Source organism: Scleropages formosus, chromosome 3 (genome assembly GCF_900964775.1).
Source record: "Scleropages formosus chromosome 3, fSclFor1.1, whole genome shotgun sequence".
Lineage (NCBI taxonomy): Eukaryota > Metazoa > Chordata > Actinopteri > Osteoglossiformes > Osteoglossidae > Scleropages > Scleropages formosus.
Genome location: NC_041808.1, coordinates 14312083 through 14329682, shown reverse-complemented (window position 1 = coordinate 14329682; position 17600 = coordinate 14312083). Strand labels below are relative to the sequence as shown.

Below are 17600 nucleotides of genomic sequence, written 5' to 3'. Positions count from 1 at the left end.
GACATTTTCCCAGTGGGCTGTTCTGACGGTATCAGGGTAAGAACCTTCGTGATCAGGGCACTACACAGTCACGAGTGGGATTCGAACGCACACCCTCCCGTCGCCACTTGACAGCTCTGGTCACTCCCGGCCGGATCTCAATTCATGTCATGATTTTCAGATTAAACTGGCAGAGAAGTTCAGTCAGTGCTGCTGCTACGAGTTCCACACACACACACACACACACACACACACACACACACACACACCCCGGCCGCGTGAACGAGTTACCTTTTGTCGTCATTCTTCTTCAGACTTCGCCTCCAACCCGCCATAAAACTCATCCCGGTGCAGCAGGGCGCAAACACGCCGAAACACACACGCGCACAGAGAGAGACGCGCGCGCGCTCAGCTGCCGGACGCCGGTGCGGTGGGACACATCGAAGTCCAGCGGGAGGACCGACGCCTTCGCAGGTCGCTGTCCAGCACGAGACGCTCCTCTTCCTGTTGGCTAAGGTGTGTGACTGTGTGAATGCCCTCCCCGCAAACACACACACACCGACTCTCTCTCTCTCTCTCACTCTCTCTCTGTCTCTCTCTCACTCTCTTTCTCTCTCTCTTTCACACGTGTGCTGGAATGCCGCTGCTGGGTCTTAGAGCCGTCAGTTTACAGCCACTGCTTTGCTGCCTTTACTTTGGTGCAATAGGGTAACCTGCCCTGGGTAATAATGATATAAATGTTCCTTGTTCTCTGTAGCACCTAGAGAGCACAAATAACACGTTTAACCAGTGAAGAAGCCCATTACCTGCAGAAACGTTTAATTTCTCTGCTCTAAACACAGAGATATCTACATGTGTTGCTACAGGTTCAGTCCGGCCAGCAGGTGGAGTAATGGTGTGGGAGCCGCCTTGTAATCGAATCCAACTCCTTCTCTATTACTCTTGGCCGTGGTACTTAATGTGAATTGACACAGCAAAATCCTTCCCTTTTTAAATGGACAAATCAGAGTGAGGCTCATTATGATACTTTTAGTCCACTTGGACAAAGGTGGCAAATAAACAAAGATGAATAATAGCACGTTCAACTTTTTCTTAAATTATGCTATTTCAAAATAACTGGAAGTGAGAACGATTTCGACACTGTCAAAGCGCCAACAAAATCAGTTAGTGTTTCCCTCACTGTAAAAGTCTGCTTTGTCCACTTTGACCTCTGACCCGTGTCTCCAGGTGACTGTGCCTTGGCAAACACACCTTTCACAGCTTCCCAGAGCTGATGGTGACAAGCCAGTGTGACAGGTCCCGAGAGATCAGCGGGCATAATTAGCACCCAGGCTCCACGCAAACGGCAGCTCACAAACATACACCCACTAGGAAGAAGGGCTCCGCTTTCCACTGCTGCACTTCTTCGCAAGCTGCTAGGCTTGTTCTCACGATAAGTGCCTTTCTATTCTATTGTTTGTCAAAAGAAAAAAAAAAGACAGGCCTTTCCCATGAAGACGAAAAAAGCAAAAGTACACACACACACACACACACACACACTCTGAAACCGCTTGAATCAAGCAGGGTTGCGGCAAGCCGGAGCCTAACCCGGCAACGCAGGGGAGGGCACACATCCAGGATGGGACGCCAGTCCATCGCAAGGCATCCCAAGCGGGACTCGAACCCCAGAGCCACTGGGGAGCAGGACCCAGTCAAACCCACCGCGCCCCCTCAGCAAAAGTATGGAATTGTAAATATTGTGCTTTGCGTTTATTACAGCACTTAAATTTGGGGACTAGAGTCTCCTTACTGAGGAATTGTCACTACAGACTACTACTGCAGAATCAGTAGACCCTTCCTTGTGCATGAAACATGAAAAATATAATTGTTGCATAACTATCAGGAAACTCATAATATCTGAGATATTTGGTAACTATGTCTGATAGTAGTGTTAACTTTATGAGAAAGTTCAAATCATAGCTATGCGGAAAAATTTCGAATCTTTATAACTGAATTTTATTATATTGTAATCTGTATGGATTTATAAAGGCAATTTTTTTACTTTAAAACTGAGGTTGATATGTGTTATAAATAATACCGCCTTCACTGAATGTGTTAATAATCTACTAACATTCTGTGAAGAGACAAGGAAGTAACAAATCAAGACACAGCACCCATTATTCACAGTAACGCGGAGGTCAACGGATGAGTATCCCTCTTGGCTGTTCATAGCTTCAATGTTCATAAAGTATTTAGTTTCACAACATCTGAAAACCTTTGATTTTATTTTTCCCTTCATGCCGTTGTGAGTCAAAAGAATAACTGCACTTCCACAATTTACTAGGAAAAACATAATGTACCATTTTTACAACAAGAATACATGTTCTAAATTTATTCATATTTGAGAAGTTATGTTACTGTGGAAAAATCATTTGAAATGATAATTGATTTTTTTTTATTTGCTAGGGCAGGTCAAACCCACACCTGAACTGACTGGAATTCCTGACTCCAGTTACCCTCTTTTCAACATGCTTTATCCATCAATGGCCTTGATTGTTTAAACCATTTGTTCAGTTCAGTTAAGATATGGAAATGTAAAATACCGTGTGTTGTTCCTTAAATAACACTTTATTCATTACTATGACTAAGATCACATGACATTTTAAGAGCCATTCATGCAGAAATTCAGATGATTCCATAGGGTTCAAAAATTTTTTTCTCACACCCATGTCGTCTTTAAAAATACATATTCGGGTTATAGTTATGTGTTAAAGCTCTATATGGTTCCATCATAAGTTCGAATCTTGCTCAGTCTGTGCAGAGTTTGCTTGTGCCCCGTGCCTGCATGGCTTTCCACCGTGTGCTCCGGTCTCTTCCCAGACTCCCAACATTTGCAGTTCAGGTGATTTGGTGGCACTGAATTGCCCATAGTGTGTGTCTGCGTGCATGCGTGGCAACCTTGCGATTGACTGGCATCCCGCCCAGGGGGTACCCCTCCTCGCATAGAGAACCAGGGATTCCGAGATGATAGGCTCCAGACTGCTGCGACCCCAACAAGAACAAGCGGTTAATCAAAGTGAGTGAGTGTTAAAAATAACTAATACGGAGATACATTAGCTAGTGAAATAAATGTGATCTAGAATGTGAACCATTCACTAAGGAATACATTTATAGAACAGTTGTAATTTTATGATAACTCATACACTCATTCACGATAATTAGTTTTTTATTATACATGTTAAGTGACATCAACCACTATTCTGCAAGCCATTAATCTGGCTTTGCATATGGGTGAATTATTTATTCACAAGAGCTGAAAACATTCATGTAAATTAATGTATCCTTACTGTAAAGTGTTAAGACGATAATGAATGGTACTTTCATAACCATTTGGCACAGGGAAATAGAGCACGCAACCAGAACACATTCATTAAAATTGATGACCCACTCAAAACAACTTACAAATATGCAACACAGGCTGCCCCTATGGCCACAATACTGCAGCCATATGGGCCTGAGTCTTCTGCTAGAGCCCGAGAAACAATGACAAATTTATGTTGCTAAGGCCTCTTTCCATCTGGCTTGTGTGTGGAACTCAGGAGTCCAACTGGTCTCTTTTGTCACTAATAATATAACAAGAAGTGTAAAAGCACGGTAGAGAAGGTCAGAGCCGTTGAGAGCTTCAACAATACTGACGCCATTGTTCGCATGAAAGCATTCGCTAGGATCCAGCACGAAACGGTGGCTTGTTGCCTCACGTTGTCCTCATAATTCATACGAGAGGTTCACTTCTCCACCGGACAACCACTGCTGTAAATTGTGTGACCGTTAGCAAACTATGGAAAGAAGGGAGCTCCTCCAAAAGTCATCGCAAAATGTGAGCAGTCCCTGTCGTAGTGAGTGACTAATTTGCCAAAGGAAGGGGAAAGAGTGAAAAAAAATAGAATCTACCTATTTTTATACAGATTTGTACTTCGTCCGGTAGATTACGCGGACGGAAAAGCGGAAAGTTCAGACTCAGTTAAGTCATCAAAGCACAGCCAGATGAGGTATCTTCTTGAACTTCTTTAGTAAACAGAGAGTGTCTCAAATGTATACACATTCCACTCGCTTGTTTGCCAAATTCAGAAGTGTCTAGACGTTAACGGTGAACATTTCAAGCACTTGGCTTAATTCACCATTTGTCACAACACTTCTTCCTTCACACGCCAAACATGTACCTGCAACAAATCATGTAAGGACCATTTTGAGTACGTTGAACAGTGAAAATGAAATAACAGAGTGACGTAAACCGAAAAAGTAGCATCACTAGCATCAGTGCCTGTACTGTTACCAAAGGATGTGCGCTCAGTCATCCCGACAGGATCCCTCGAAATCACAGTCCACTCTTCCTACCTATTGCCTGCCTCTCCCTATATCGACATAGTATGGAGAAAGCTGTTTTTTTATTATTCAAGCACTCAGGATAAAAGCATCTCCTGAACAGCTGTAATAACAAGAACAGGGTTGGGAAATAAGAAAGACACTGTAGATGCAGGGGGACAGTGGAAGGTCAGCTGGTGGTGGAAGTAGGTCTATGGAGCTGTGGGCCTTTGTAACCCAGATTTTCCCCTTTCACTCCCTGTTTATGAGGGCCAGGCTGGGCAAAGCGGCACAGAAGGCATGGGGAGGTGCTCCCCTAGTGAACAGTGTCTGCCAGCCCGCCAGCCCTGCTGAGAGCAGCCCATCAGACGGTGCCGCTCATCCCGTTCACTCTCCTAACCCACTGCTTACCCTGAAGGAGGAGGAGAAAGACTACATCCACACGGAAACACCCCCGACTCCCAGGTGAGCCGTGTACATGTGGTTCCACCCGAGCGTGTTGCTACAAGGTCAGATTTTATGCAGAAATCAATACCTATGCTATAACAGTCCATTCCTTAGTGTTATGCAACTAACATTTCATATTAATATTTCACTTCATTCTTATGAAAATTATGACAGAATAACTGCTCAGTAAAAACAGTATTATGTTTATTCGATATCCTGCGGTATGTAATTGTTTTCTATCACACCTAGTCCTAAAACAAAACGATCGTTGAACATCACGATAATTCTAATGAACATGCACATATATATGAATATAGAATGAGGTGAGAGTAAAGCTACTCTGGAGTGGTGTAAGAATAAGGACGTGAAAGTCCTTGTGTGGCCCAGACAAAGTGCTGAACGCCGTTCTACTGAGAATCTCTGAAAAGTCTCAAAAACTGCTGTTCATAAGGCTTGAAGCTTGCGGTCCGGGGCAAGTGTGCAGCGCCTGTGCCAGTCAGTCAAAAGGAAAGGGAAAAACACCAAAAACTGCACATCACTGCTATGCAAAGCTGGCCAAGAACAAAGGCCTGTGGCTGAAACTGCCACAAAATCAAATACCGCATCAAGTTCCGGGCTCTGAATATTTACGCTGTCCAAAGCTTCCCCTTTTTAAATTATTAAAAATGTCGGGAAAAATTTCTTGTAGCAAGAAATATTCGGCTTGATGCATCCAGCGTTGATAAAATATTAAGGGCGTGAACGAGTAGAGAACTGAAGGGCCGTACAATTTAAGGCATCTTCGTTCTGATTGCTAGATTATGCTGAAGTGTTAAAAGTAACAAAAATCAATATAGTGGATTCCCATAAGCTGCTCACAAATTGAACATTTTTTAGAAAGGGACCAATTTGTCTTGAATTCAATTCTTTTCACAGGTGAGGGATAAACTGCTGGGGCTCATTTCACATACAGATCAGGAAGCGGACGCATGGCTGCGCTTTAGTGGGACGGGACAGGGGACTGCGCAGGTGCTGTAACCTGTGACATCGCAGTTCAAGTTCAGGACGTCAGTGTGAGCCCAGAAAACACTGGGACGTTTTCTAAATCAAGTCACTGGGGCCACGCTGAGGAGAGTTGAAGGAGGCTTCCCTCCACAGCTAGGAGGCGCCCTTCTCCATCGGAGATCAAGGCAACCAAGAGCAAAGGAAGGAAGGACGTGTAAATATCCAGTAACATTTGGTGGCAACATAATGGCTGGTTACTGCAATCATCATCAGTTCCAAGGAATGAATTAGAAAAATAAATTTGATTTGAATAAATAAATTATTACATTAATAATAATTCTACTTTTAAACCATAGAAATCTTATTGTAGTGTATTGCCTTTTGTCTACTTCTTTCCTGTGGTGAGAGAGAAAGAAATCTGGCTGCTCTGCGGTTTATGATTTGCATATGGCTGGGTATGACGGGAACTGCAGTTCGACTGAGTGATTTGTGGTAGGGCGAGATGGGGCCGGGGCTACAGTGTTTCCACGGGTGATAGAGAGGGCAAAGTGGATCTCGCACGTTCAGAGCCAGTGACGCCCTGTGGGTCTCCGGGGGGAGGCTCACACTGAGGCGTGGAGAAGGGGTCGTGGAACGACACCTTGTCGGGCCGTGAGGAGGAATCTCCTAACTGCAGCGGCAATGGGGGAGTCCTCCGGTCCAACCGCTCTGAAGAGTCAGCTTGAGAGTCAGCTTGAGAATCAGCGGAAGGCCTCCCTGTTCATCAGATAAAACAGACGGGAACTGTTACGTGCTGCAGTTGAAATTCTGAGGTTAATGTTGTGAGAAAAATTATTTCCTGACTGAAATCCCAGTACACGGACCAGTTGATGGAGAGGGATGACCTTGTGTAAAAATTATCATCGAAGGTAAACCGACACTAGCAAGACCTAGCCTCTCTCTCAACATTACCATGAGTGAATCAGACAGCGTACATTGCAGTGTGAAGCTACTCAAGGTACTCAAGAAAAGGCCAAATTGAACTAAAAATCAATCATCCATCTATCTGTTATTAGTAACCACTGGTCCATTGTATGGAGATGGTGGTCCAGAGCTTATCTCAGCAGCACAGAGTGTGAAGATACTCCCTGGCTGGGAAGCTGGTCCATTGAAGGGAAACAGCGCACACACACACACATTCACTCAGAGATTCACACAATGGGTCCACCGCAGACCTCCGGGGTTCAAAGTCGACAGTGTGAGAGGGTGTGATTTGTGCTATGTTTTTCTTCTGCTTTTACTGCAACATGTTTCATTTAATCTAAACAAACAATGTAAAGATTCATTTGTACATTTAAAAGAAAATTATTGGTTTGTAAAGTCACTCTTAAATCTTTCAAATGAGAGGACTTACTGGCATGCAGGGGGGAGGAACTGGTGGGCATTATTTCTGTGTGGGATATGGATGGGGGCACATAAAGGATGCCTTGGTGACCATCCTCTGTGGGAGATTCATCTCCGACTCGGGTACCAGAGGACCTGAAGCTTTCCATACTGCTTGACTGCAAAGAGGACAGAAATGTAGAGAAATAACACCACCACCTATACACTTCCCAACATTTACATATTTAGCAGATGCTTTCATCCATAGCGACTTCCAACAAACTCTACGTAGTGTTATGAGCCCACACACCTTATTCACCGCAGTGACTTACACTGCTAGATACACTACTTACACTGGGTCACTCATCCATACATCAGCGGAACACACTCTCTCTGTCACTCACACACTATGGAGGAACCTGAACAGCACGTCTTTGGACTGTGGGAGGAAACCAGAGCACCCAGAGGAGACCCACAGAGACACAGGGAGAATATGCACAAGCCACACAGACTGAGCAGGGATCAAACCCATATCCTCTCACACCACCCAGGAACTGTGAGACAGCAGCACTATTAGCTGTGCCACAATGCCGCCCAGTTCACATTCCAAACACAAACATCCAATATCACTTCACCTTGGACAGCTGGCTGAATTCAGCAAATCTTTCTCCGAAGGACTCACTTTCAAACACAGCAGAAAATGGATCTGTAAGACAAAAAAAAAATCAGTTTTCATGGGGAGTTTTCTTGCTTACATTTACATTGCATTTACATTTATTCATTTAGCGGGTGCTTTACTCAAAAGCGACGTACATCTCAGAGATTACAATCAGTTTACAATCAGCACTGACATCTGTATGCATATCAAGGTGCTTTGATATGCAAAATGCATATTAAGATGCTTATACACAGGGCAATAGTCTCTGAAGACCATGTGGAGTAAATGGATGAGAACCTGGGTCAGAACAAGCATTCACTGCCATGCCTCCTGGAGCAAAAGGGTTGCCAAATGCTGAAGACATGTCCTCCTGAGAGACAACAGACAGCAGATGTTGTTAGTGGGAAAGAGGAGCTGCAGGAGAACACCACTCAATCTCGGGTAAAGGGGTCAAACAAGAAGTTAGTGCTCCTTCTTTGTAACTAACCACAGAGGATCCCTCGGCATACAGAACGGTCACAAAGGGGTCTTGTTGAGGTGTGAGGTTTGACCGAGAGCTGAAAAGGTCATGACCATCGCTGTTGTCAAAAGCAGAAGACAGAGCTTCCATTCCTGCTGCACTTCTGCTGTCCTTTTCCAAAAGGAAGTGGTCGCCCTCGGCTCTGTCCAGCTGGCAGGTAAGTGGGTCAGGATCCGCGGAGATCAAGGGCTCAGCAGAGCAGAAGGGGTCGGAGGGGGAGTCCTTGAAGAAGGCTTCTTCCGAGAAGGGATCTGTGCCTTTGAATGGGTCCCTGCTGAAAAGATCTGACATTAAGAGACATACAGGGGTTATTAAAGATTACTGATTCATGTTCATAAAAACTAAGCATGTATGAAATTGGTCTATTTAACATTTGTCAAACTCAGCTCCTGGTGGGCCTTTTGCATATGGACTGCTGCTCTCATAGTCCCCCATGCTGACACGACCATCAGTAACCTTGGGCAGGAGACCTGTTGCTCATTTACAATCAAATGCACAAAAAAGGGCAATCTCGAGGCACCACTTGAACCCCATCCTAAGTGGGGGAAGAAATCCATGTGAACACGGGGAGAACATGCCAGCTCTGCACAGACAAACTGGGGCAAGATACTGGCAGTGTATCCTTTAAACCATGCAAACCTGTACTAGACTGCCTCTGTTAGTCTGACAGTTTTGACATTTAAAATAATGATTAGATACGCATGAAAATACTAGCCTGCATTTTGAATAGCTTGTATGATGTCATGCATCAATACAGCAATTCTTTACTTGGAATGGCATTTAGTTAAGCACTGCCAAAGTACTAAGTAGGCATATACAGATCCCCTTATAAAGTCTTCCCCAACAAGGAAACCTAGCTTGTCGTGCTTGGGGCTTGTTTGCGTCTGTGAAGCTGGAAGCTATGCCGTCGGTAGTCTTGACTACCAGAAGGGCCACCCAAGACGGACAGGTTCTAGCAGAGGTGCCAGACTAAATGGTTTCCACCCATCTGGGCAGCAGCGGATGGGCAGCGTTGGAGACGGAAGATCACACTCCATTCCAACAACAGCAACAACACTGAATCTATACTGCGCAGAAGAAAGGCCAGGCAATCTACTTCTGTATCTTGCCAAGAAAGCTTGATGGACAGTTGGTCTATCAAGTCACCAAGACTCGAACCCGAGTTGATGGCACATGACACATGACATAAAGTCTTCACATGGCACAAAGGTAAAAGAAGTCATCCACCTGAGTCGTCCGCTTTTCCAAAGAGGTCATCTTTGAATGGATCACCTAGTAACAATTTGAAACAAACAGTTGAAGCTTATTATAGCGTCAGTGAATGTGGCAAACTCTAAGATGACTACGATTAATAAAGACTTGTGCAAAGAGGCCAGAGGTAGGCTCTGCTGCTTTGGTGTGGAGTGGATGCACTTACTGTCTGTGAAGGGGTCTGAATGGAAGAAGTCGAGCTCAGCGACAGGAGGGGTACAGGCTTGCTGGGCCTGCGATGACTCTTCTGACTCGAACCCGTTATCCTCTTCAGTAAATGTCTCCTTCTGAGAAGGTGCAATTTACTTCACATCAACTGTTTGACCAAGAACGTAGTCATCCGTTTAAACCCAAAGCACATTATCTACATCTCCCACCAAAAAGAACGCAAGTGATATAATCTAGAGAATTGGTCCAGACTAGTGATACGTTGTCTAGTACTTTCTTAAATAAAATTTTTTCCTGGCTAAATGTTCTATATACAGTATATGATGATGATGATTTAACCGTTCAGTCGAGGCCGACTTTCAGTCACTTTATGGATCATCATTCTCCATGCTTCGCGATCTTTGACCACTATACAGTATATAACATTTCTATATTCAGAGCCAACATTTTATCAACTAGATTTGTAATAAAGGTGATCAAAAGCATTGATCTGATTCTACCCAAGATTACTTGAGCTTCACGAATTCTATGCCACTATGCTTTCCTGCGATTAAAGTAATTTTGGAAAATTAGACGGTTTGGGACATTTGACAACAGAATCAGTCAAGATGAAAGACGTTTCACAGAAAGAACTGTTCAATGGTCTTAATGACTAACTTGAGTAATGTGAAAACGGTAGAAAGGGAAGGCAGCAGGTGCGGCAGAGGATCGGCTCATACCTCCAACACACTGGATATTAGTGGCTTCTGGTTCTCATCTTGAACATCTGTGATTTCATGGAGAGGACTGGAGCTGTTACTATCCTAAAGCAGAAGGAGAAAAAAAACACGTTTCACGTCACGATCTTGAAGGTGGAAATCGTTCCTGAACTGATAATAAAATGTATCCTTGGTAGACTTAGCAAGAAAACAAACTGGTCGTAGAAATGATAAGTGCATTTAGGATAAATATGGCATTGTGCGTGCTGGAGTGTTCCAGGCTAGCAGCACATGGTGCTCTAACCACAGTGTCTTGTGGACAGCATGTTGGGGCGGCACTGGTGTAGAACTCTGCGGGAAAGTCACAGATCTTCTTCTTTCCCTCGGGGGTCTTTTGTCTCTTCTCTACTTCCTGGTCCAATTGCCCCTCCCCCTGCAACTCTGGCTCCACCTTCACCCCTGGCTCCTCCTCTTGGGGTGCCTCCCCTGTGGGAAGTGTGGCTGCGCCCTCCTCCTTTGTCTGGAGCTTCTCCAGCTTCTGCTGCAGCTGGACCAAAGAAGAGTACCCATTTGTCAACCCCATGCTAAAGTGATTGTGATCATATGGCAGATACACAATACAATACAGCTCTTTACAAGGTGGGAGTGCTGTGCACCTTCAGTGTCTAAGTGATTGTGTGTGTCACTCAGTGAGAATATGAGCGTGACGCACGCAAGCACCTGCTCTACATCCGCATGGGACTTGCAGATCGAGTCCTTGAGTGGGTGGAGCCTGGCACGCGTCGCCTCCACCCTCTCCTCTGCGCACTTGGCCTCCTCTCGCAGCAGTCGCAGTTCCTCTCGTGCCCGCGCCAGCTCCTCCACGTACTCCTCGATCTGATGCTGCTGCTCCTCCTGTTCCGCCTGCAGAGACAGGATCTGTGCAGAGAAAGGAGGAAAAGGTGACAGTCAGGGAGAACAAATAACTGCTCTTCGTAACGGCTGCAGAACTGACCAGGTTTACTCATTAGTTCGTCCCGTTAATGTGTCTCTTCGTCTTCTTCATAGCACTACATTTACATTGATTCATTTCCCTCATGCTTTTTTTCCAAAGCAGCTCACAATGATTTCCTTATTTATAAAGCTGGGTAATTTCGACTAGAGCAATTCAAGGAAAGTACCTTGATCAAAGGGAGGATGATTCAAACATTGGTCCCTTCATTCCAAAGGCGGTGACTCTAACCATTATGCCACCTGCTGCCCATGAAAGATCTAGCAACAAGCTGTCATTCACATCACACACATACACACACACACACACACACACTGTCTGAACCGCTTGTCCCATACGGAGTCACGGGAAGCTGGAGCCTAACCTGGCAACACAGGGCGTAAGGCTGGAGGGGGAGGGGACACACCTAGGACAGGACACCTGTCCATCACAAGGCACCCCAAGTGGGACTCAAACCCCAGACCCACTAGAGAGTAGGACCCGGCCAAACCCGCTGCACCACCGCGAAAGCTAGAGGTGGAATTCCGAACCGGTTCTTTCGAGTGCAGGGTGACTCTAAGCACTGCGCGACCTGCTGCCCCACCAATTATTTGGAGAGCAGTCCATCTCACCTGCTGTCTCAGGTAAAAATGAGGAACTTAAGGAAATACATTTGAAAGATGGAGGTTCTTGTGCAGCAGTTACAACCGTTTGAGCCCAACACGTTTTCTACCTCCATCTACCCCGACAAGATCTCAGATGAGAAGCTCAGTTCCAGTCGTTCGCTCTCAGCCACACATATCAAAGACTGTCAAAAGCGAAATGCTAATCTGCCCCCTGCTCACTAATTGCATTTGCCCAGGGTGCCCCTGCTCATGCGCATGCTCCCACAATGCACTGCTTTACCAGCTGGTTCTCCTGGCTGCACTGTTGCCGGATGTGTCCCAGCTGCTGTTCCAGGGAGCCCTTCTGCAGCGCCAGCTCGTACAGCGAGTCCTGGACATGGCGCCGCTGGGACTGCAGCTCCTGGAGCTCCCCGCTCTCATGCTGCACCTCCTTCTGCAGCTCCTGCGAGGCACAGCGGAGGATCATAGGACGTAATGGACTGACGGAGAGGGGCTAGAGGGGACAGAATTCCTTCCCCTGACACATGTGCAGCTCCTTTTGTACCGGGATAGACGTTGCCTGCTGTACGGACAAAAACATGGTAAATACTGGTCAAAAGTATCAGTTCTACATGCTGCACCTAATGCATATTCATAATATCACGCTAGCACAGACGGGGCCACACGCAACACACCGTATTTGCCGAATTCATTGCATACTGTATACGTGTGCGTCCGTAGATCGATGTTATTATTTTTGACGGCCATAAATAACCTGAAGACGCCAGTCAAGATTTTTGTCCCCGCAGTCTTTTTTAGATGAATATGCAGTATATTTATATATTTCTCATATCAAGGCGAGAGCTGAACAGTTACATGAGCAGTGAGTCACGCTGTCAGGAACACTGGCATCGAGCGGCGCCCACCTCTCACAGATCTCCCCGCTCCGTCTGCAGTCGCGTCGCCTTTCACCACTAATGAGTCACCTCATGGCTTCTCCACGCTCCCTGGTCAAAGCGGCCCACTCAACCGGAATGAACTGGCCAATGAGCCTTGAGCTCTTCGCCGAGCCGTGACGGCTACCGCGTATTCTCGGAGAATTAAAGCGCCCGAGATTCCGTTTAATGGCTGCAGTATTAACAGGGAATTTGATTTGTGCTGAGCTCTAACTGGACAGCCAGTCCATCGCACTTCCTTCAGTGGAGCTCCCCATGCTGTGGAACAAATGCTTTTGAGCTCCAACTAAAGATGTAATCAACCATGTCAATTTTCATGCATTTATTTAAACCTACATTCAAGGCAACCCACGATGCAGCTGCCCTGCCACCCCCCTACCTCTAAGACCTTCCATTGATCCAGAGAAAATCCATTTTCTAGCTGACCATCCCTCACTCAAGGGCAGTGTCAGATTATCTGCCCATAAATAATGGGCCTCCTTGGAATCGTATCTAGTGACGCAACGCTGAGAGATGAGCTTCTTGAGGCGTGAGCCGGGAAGAAAGAGCAGAGAGCCGTGACACCATCAGCGGCGTCTTTTCCTAGTGCTTCTGATCTGGATGGACTGGCAGTACACCTTCGTACCGCATCCCTAAACGCAATCCCAGCACCACCAGCCGCCTGTGCTAGGAGCTCAAGGACTCCAGCAATGCAGCTTATCGCAGCACACAGAACGTTTCCAACATGATTTTATTTTTTTTTTTTTTTTTGACTTGACGCAAATGTTGAGGAGCCACAGGACAGGTGCACTTCATGCAGCGCAGACGTGTGACCGGCAGTGAGGTCAGTGTGAACAAATACATGTCGAAAGGAAAAATCACAGTCAAGCTCACATCCCAAAGTGCAGCTATTTTTATATGAACCAGCACACACGCATGCACACACACACACACACACACACACACACACACACACAGGCTGACTGACTCTCAGTCTTACCTGCACTTCACAGCTCCTGATGCTCTCCTCCTCCTTCTCCTCCTCCTTCTCCTCCTCTGTCTCGTGCCCCACTGTGTCCTTCTCTCTGAACCAGCAGAGAAAGCATGAGTATTTAATAAGGGCTGAGACAGGGGGGACCAGCATCCAGTCCCGTGCGTGGCCCCCTGCCATGGTTCTGGTCTCAGCACCCTGCTCCACCATCCTGTGTGCACTGTGGACCAGGCAGAAGCTAGCTGCTAACTGCTGGGGCTGGTGTGTGAGAGGGGAGGGGAAACGGACACACAGCGCATGAGCCAAGCGGGAGCCAGGACAGCATTGGAGGGGGGGGGGTGTTTGAGCCGCCTCTTCGCTCATTTTGCAGCAGCGGCCCCCGTGACCTCCCACGTTCTGTCACACTGCAAGGAGGAGCAGCTGAGATGGATGAGGTTCTCTTTCACCATCTCTTTACATCACGATACCACGTCTGTCAGGATTCCCTCACTGTGAACGCTGGTAAACAAAGGGAACATGAGAGCAGATGGGAGGAGGGGTGTGAATGTGGGGGTCCAGGAGGAAGGGGGCAACTGCACTGAGTCTCTGTGATACATCCGAATTCTGCCATTGTCCAACGGGACGTATATGGGGGTATATGGGGCTGTGTGACGACTCTTGATGGCCGCTGTAACTCCTTGCCTCTGAGTTCTATTAAGCACTTGTAGTATTAACATTTCATTTGTATATCGATTATGTTGCTATATTGCTGTCACTCTGTTCTATTCTCTTGCAAAAAAGCCAACCTGTATAAACAATGATTTATCCAATCATGCATAACATCCAATTGTATTTAACTGTTTTAAAACAATGGTGTTAAACTGCGTATCCTAAATAAAGAAAAAACAAGAAACACAAGAATGTACATAAATACAGTACATTTATTCACTTAGCAGATGCTTTTCTCCAAAGCGACTTATAATGGATACTATGTAGTGTTACTAACTCACATACCTTATTCACCAAGGTGACTTTCACTGCTAGATACACTACTTACAATGGGTCACTCATCCATACATCAGTGGAACACACTCTCTCTGTCACTCACACACTATGGGGAACCTGAACAGCATGTCTTTGGAGTGTGGGAGGAAACCGGAGCACCCAGAGGAAACCCACAGAGACACAGGGAGAATATGCACAATCCACACAGACTGAGCGGGGCTCAAACCCATGTCGTCTCACACCATGCAGGGGCTGTGAGACTGCAGCGCTACCCACTGTGCCACCGTGCTGCCCACAGTAACACAATGTGAAATAACTTAAGTAAAGTTGACAGTACAATTGTTAAAAACAGAAGCCTGCCAGAAGGGTGCAGTGGTGCAGCACGTTTGGCCTGTGCCTGCTCTCTGGTGGCTCTGGGGTTCAAGTCCTGCTTAGGGTGCCTTGTGATGGACTGGCATCCTGTCCAGGGTGTGTCCCCTCCCCCTCCAGCCTTACACCCTGTGTTGCTGGGTTAGGCTCCAGCTTGCCATGACCCTGCTTGGGACAAGTGGCTTCAGCAAGTGTGTGTGTGTGTGTGTGTGTGTATATATGTGTACATTTATTTATTTAGCAGGCACTCTTCTCCAAAGCGACTTCCAATGAACTCTACGTAGTGTTATCAGCCCACACACCTTATTCACCAAGGTGACTTACACTGCTAGATACACTACCTGACCAGCATGTCTTTGGACTATGGGAGGAAACCAGAGCACCCAGAGGAAACCCATGCAGACACGAGGAGAACGTGGAAACTCCACGCAGACTGAGCGGGGATCGAATCCACATCCTCTCGCACCACCGAGGCGCTGTGCCACCCCAAGCAGAATTACAAAATTCAAAACAATCACAATGCCTTTTTTTCAAATTTTAGTCAGTGGAAAAAACTTGTTTAAAATTTATTTAGACTCCACGTGAAGTACTGTCCTCTGCACGTTCACTTGAGCAGTGACTTCAGCTTTTGTGTTTGTGTTCTGGCAGGTCACCAGTCACCGTGTGTTATGGAAACATCTCTGGTTTGCGCTTGTTAATAGACCGAGAGACAGGATTCATACACAAACAGTTATCACGAAGCCCGAAATGTCCAACGGCTGCTCTCTCGGCACGCGCGCACACGTCCCGCTGCGAGACAACAGAATGTAAACCATATAAACCATCGCCTGTGTCCCCTGAGCCCCACCACACCGACAGACCTTGATTGAAAACACAACCGTGCAGAAGAAAAAAGGCAAATCATTTACAGCCTCCTTCAAAGTTCTTTTGAGACTTTTTGGCATGTCTGGCATCAGTTCTGGACCCCTGTATTGAAGCCCTGTGCATAGTTACCATACATAGCTACTAGTTACCGTACACTTGTTACTGTGCTGTTCTGCGCATTTGAGCAGTGTTTAAAGCAGGTGAGGTCACAGGAAGGCCACAGACTCATTTGACACTCATTTCCTGTTCATCGCTGAACCCCAGCAGTCCTACTTCCGGCTGCTGCCATGGGCATTTTCATTGGTCAGAGAGTAGCGAAGGTGAGCCGGAATCAGCCAATGAGACGCGTCCTACAGTCAAACGTGGACGCGTATCTACTGCACCTTGGTTTTGATGATGAAACCTGTAACACTGATTATTCAAGGCTCAGTCAAGAATGAGCGCAGCGCGAATAATCATGCAAACGACGATGTAACACGCAAAACACTGAGCCAACCTTTTACCATAGTAAGAAGCAGGTAGCCTATGTGAGAAATAAATAATAGCTCTCGCGTCTCTTTTCTACCTCGATCTCTCTGTCCTCCCTGTCCTGAAGTTTTGGTGTGTGTCAGACCTGTTAAGAGTCATGTGCGTGCAAGTTGAAGTTCCTCTTTAACTTTTCTCTCTTTCTTTGTCTATATGCTCAAGGGCAAACGGACGCGACTGCGGTATCACATCACATATAATATATCCCCCCTCTAATACCCTCTCTGTATGTATAATCAATCACAGTGTGTTCTGTTGCGTAACATTACCTTTTATTTATAGTTTTGCCCCTAGACCCAGACTCACTTTTTTTTTAAGACAATTTGAACTTATTTCTATCTTTGTTCTGCAAAATACTATAGTCTATGAACATGCAATAAACTTGAGGAGGAACGAAACACGCTGCTCCTCCCAGTGATCACTGGTCTCTGGTGTCCGGGCGGCTCTGAGGTGGCAGAAGGCTGAGATAGAAGTGAAAATAATTTCTAATCTAACACCTATCGGCCCATATTCTCCCTCGCGATGAACGCTCAGGTGAGCGCAGGCGCACGTGACCGCGGGGGGAAGCGCGCGCTCGCTCACCTCTGGCCAGAGGCGGACAGGTACTGAGGCAGCTTCAGACAGTCCAGCACGACACGCATCATCTTCGCAGCGCGGGCACCGAGATCCGGAGCGCGCGCCGCGCTCGATCCCTCGCTCACTGCCTCGCGGAGCCACGGCGGCGCGCAGCGGACACGCACAGAGCAGCCCCCTCCTTCCCCCCCCACAGCCCACCCGACGCCCTCCTTGTTCTCTCTCTCTCTCTCTCTCTCTCTCTCTCTCTCAGTCCCTGACTTTCAGGCTACAGGGAACAATGTCCTGTCCCTCCATTAATGTAAAGCACAGAACCTGTGCACATGATAGAGGGAGGTAAAATTAGCCTTTCCCATGGTACTGGCACCCTTAGTTT

At 46.6% G+C, this 17600-nt stretch overlaps 2 protein-coding genes across 4 annotated transcripts in view; both read right to left on the bottom strand.

The window, feature by feature from the left end:
- LOC108935170 (tetratricopeptide repeat protein 39A-like) overlaps positions 1-538 on the bottom strand; it is a 28024-nt gene extending 27486 nt beyond the window's left edge. For all 3 annotated transcript variants that reach the window (XM_018753546.2, XM_018753549.2, XM_018753548.2), the window contains exon 1: positions 271-538. In XM_018753546.2, the coding sequence (XP_018609062.1) occupies positions 271-323 (53 nt within the window). In that variant the 5' untranslated portion in view covers positions 324-538. The remainder of the gene's footprint in view (positions 1-270) is intronic.
- Positions 539-4797: 4259 nt separating this feature from the next.
- On the bottom strand, positions 4798-14685 carry LOC108935219 (epidermal growth factor receptor substrate 15-like). Its single transcript, XM_018753654.1, has 12 exons — positions 13919-14685; positions 12285-12446; positions 11129-11326; positions 10713-10955; positions 10430-10513; positions 9709-9829; positions 9519-9563; positions 8259-8575; positions 8069-8141; positions 7749-7819; positions 7145-7292; positions 4798-6507 (listed from the first exon to the last, which is right to left on the bottom strand). Exons 1-12 carry the CDS (start codon positions 14270-14272, stop codon positions 6266-6268), a joined length of 2058 nt encoding a protein of 685 aa, XP_018609170.1. The 5' UTR covers positions 14273-14685; the 3' UTR covers positions 4798-6265.
- Between the last annotated feature and the right edge of the window lie 2915 nt (positions 14686-17600).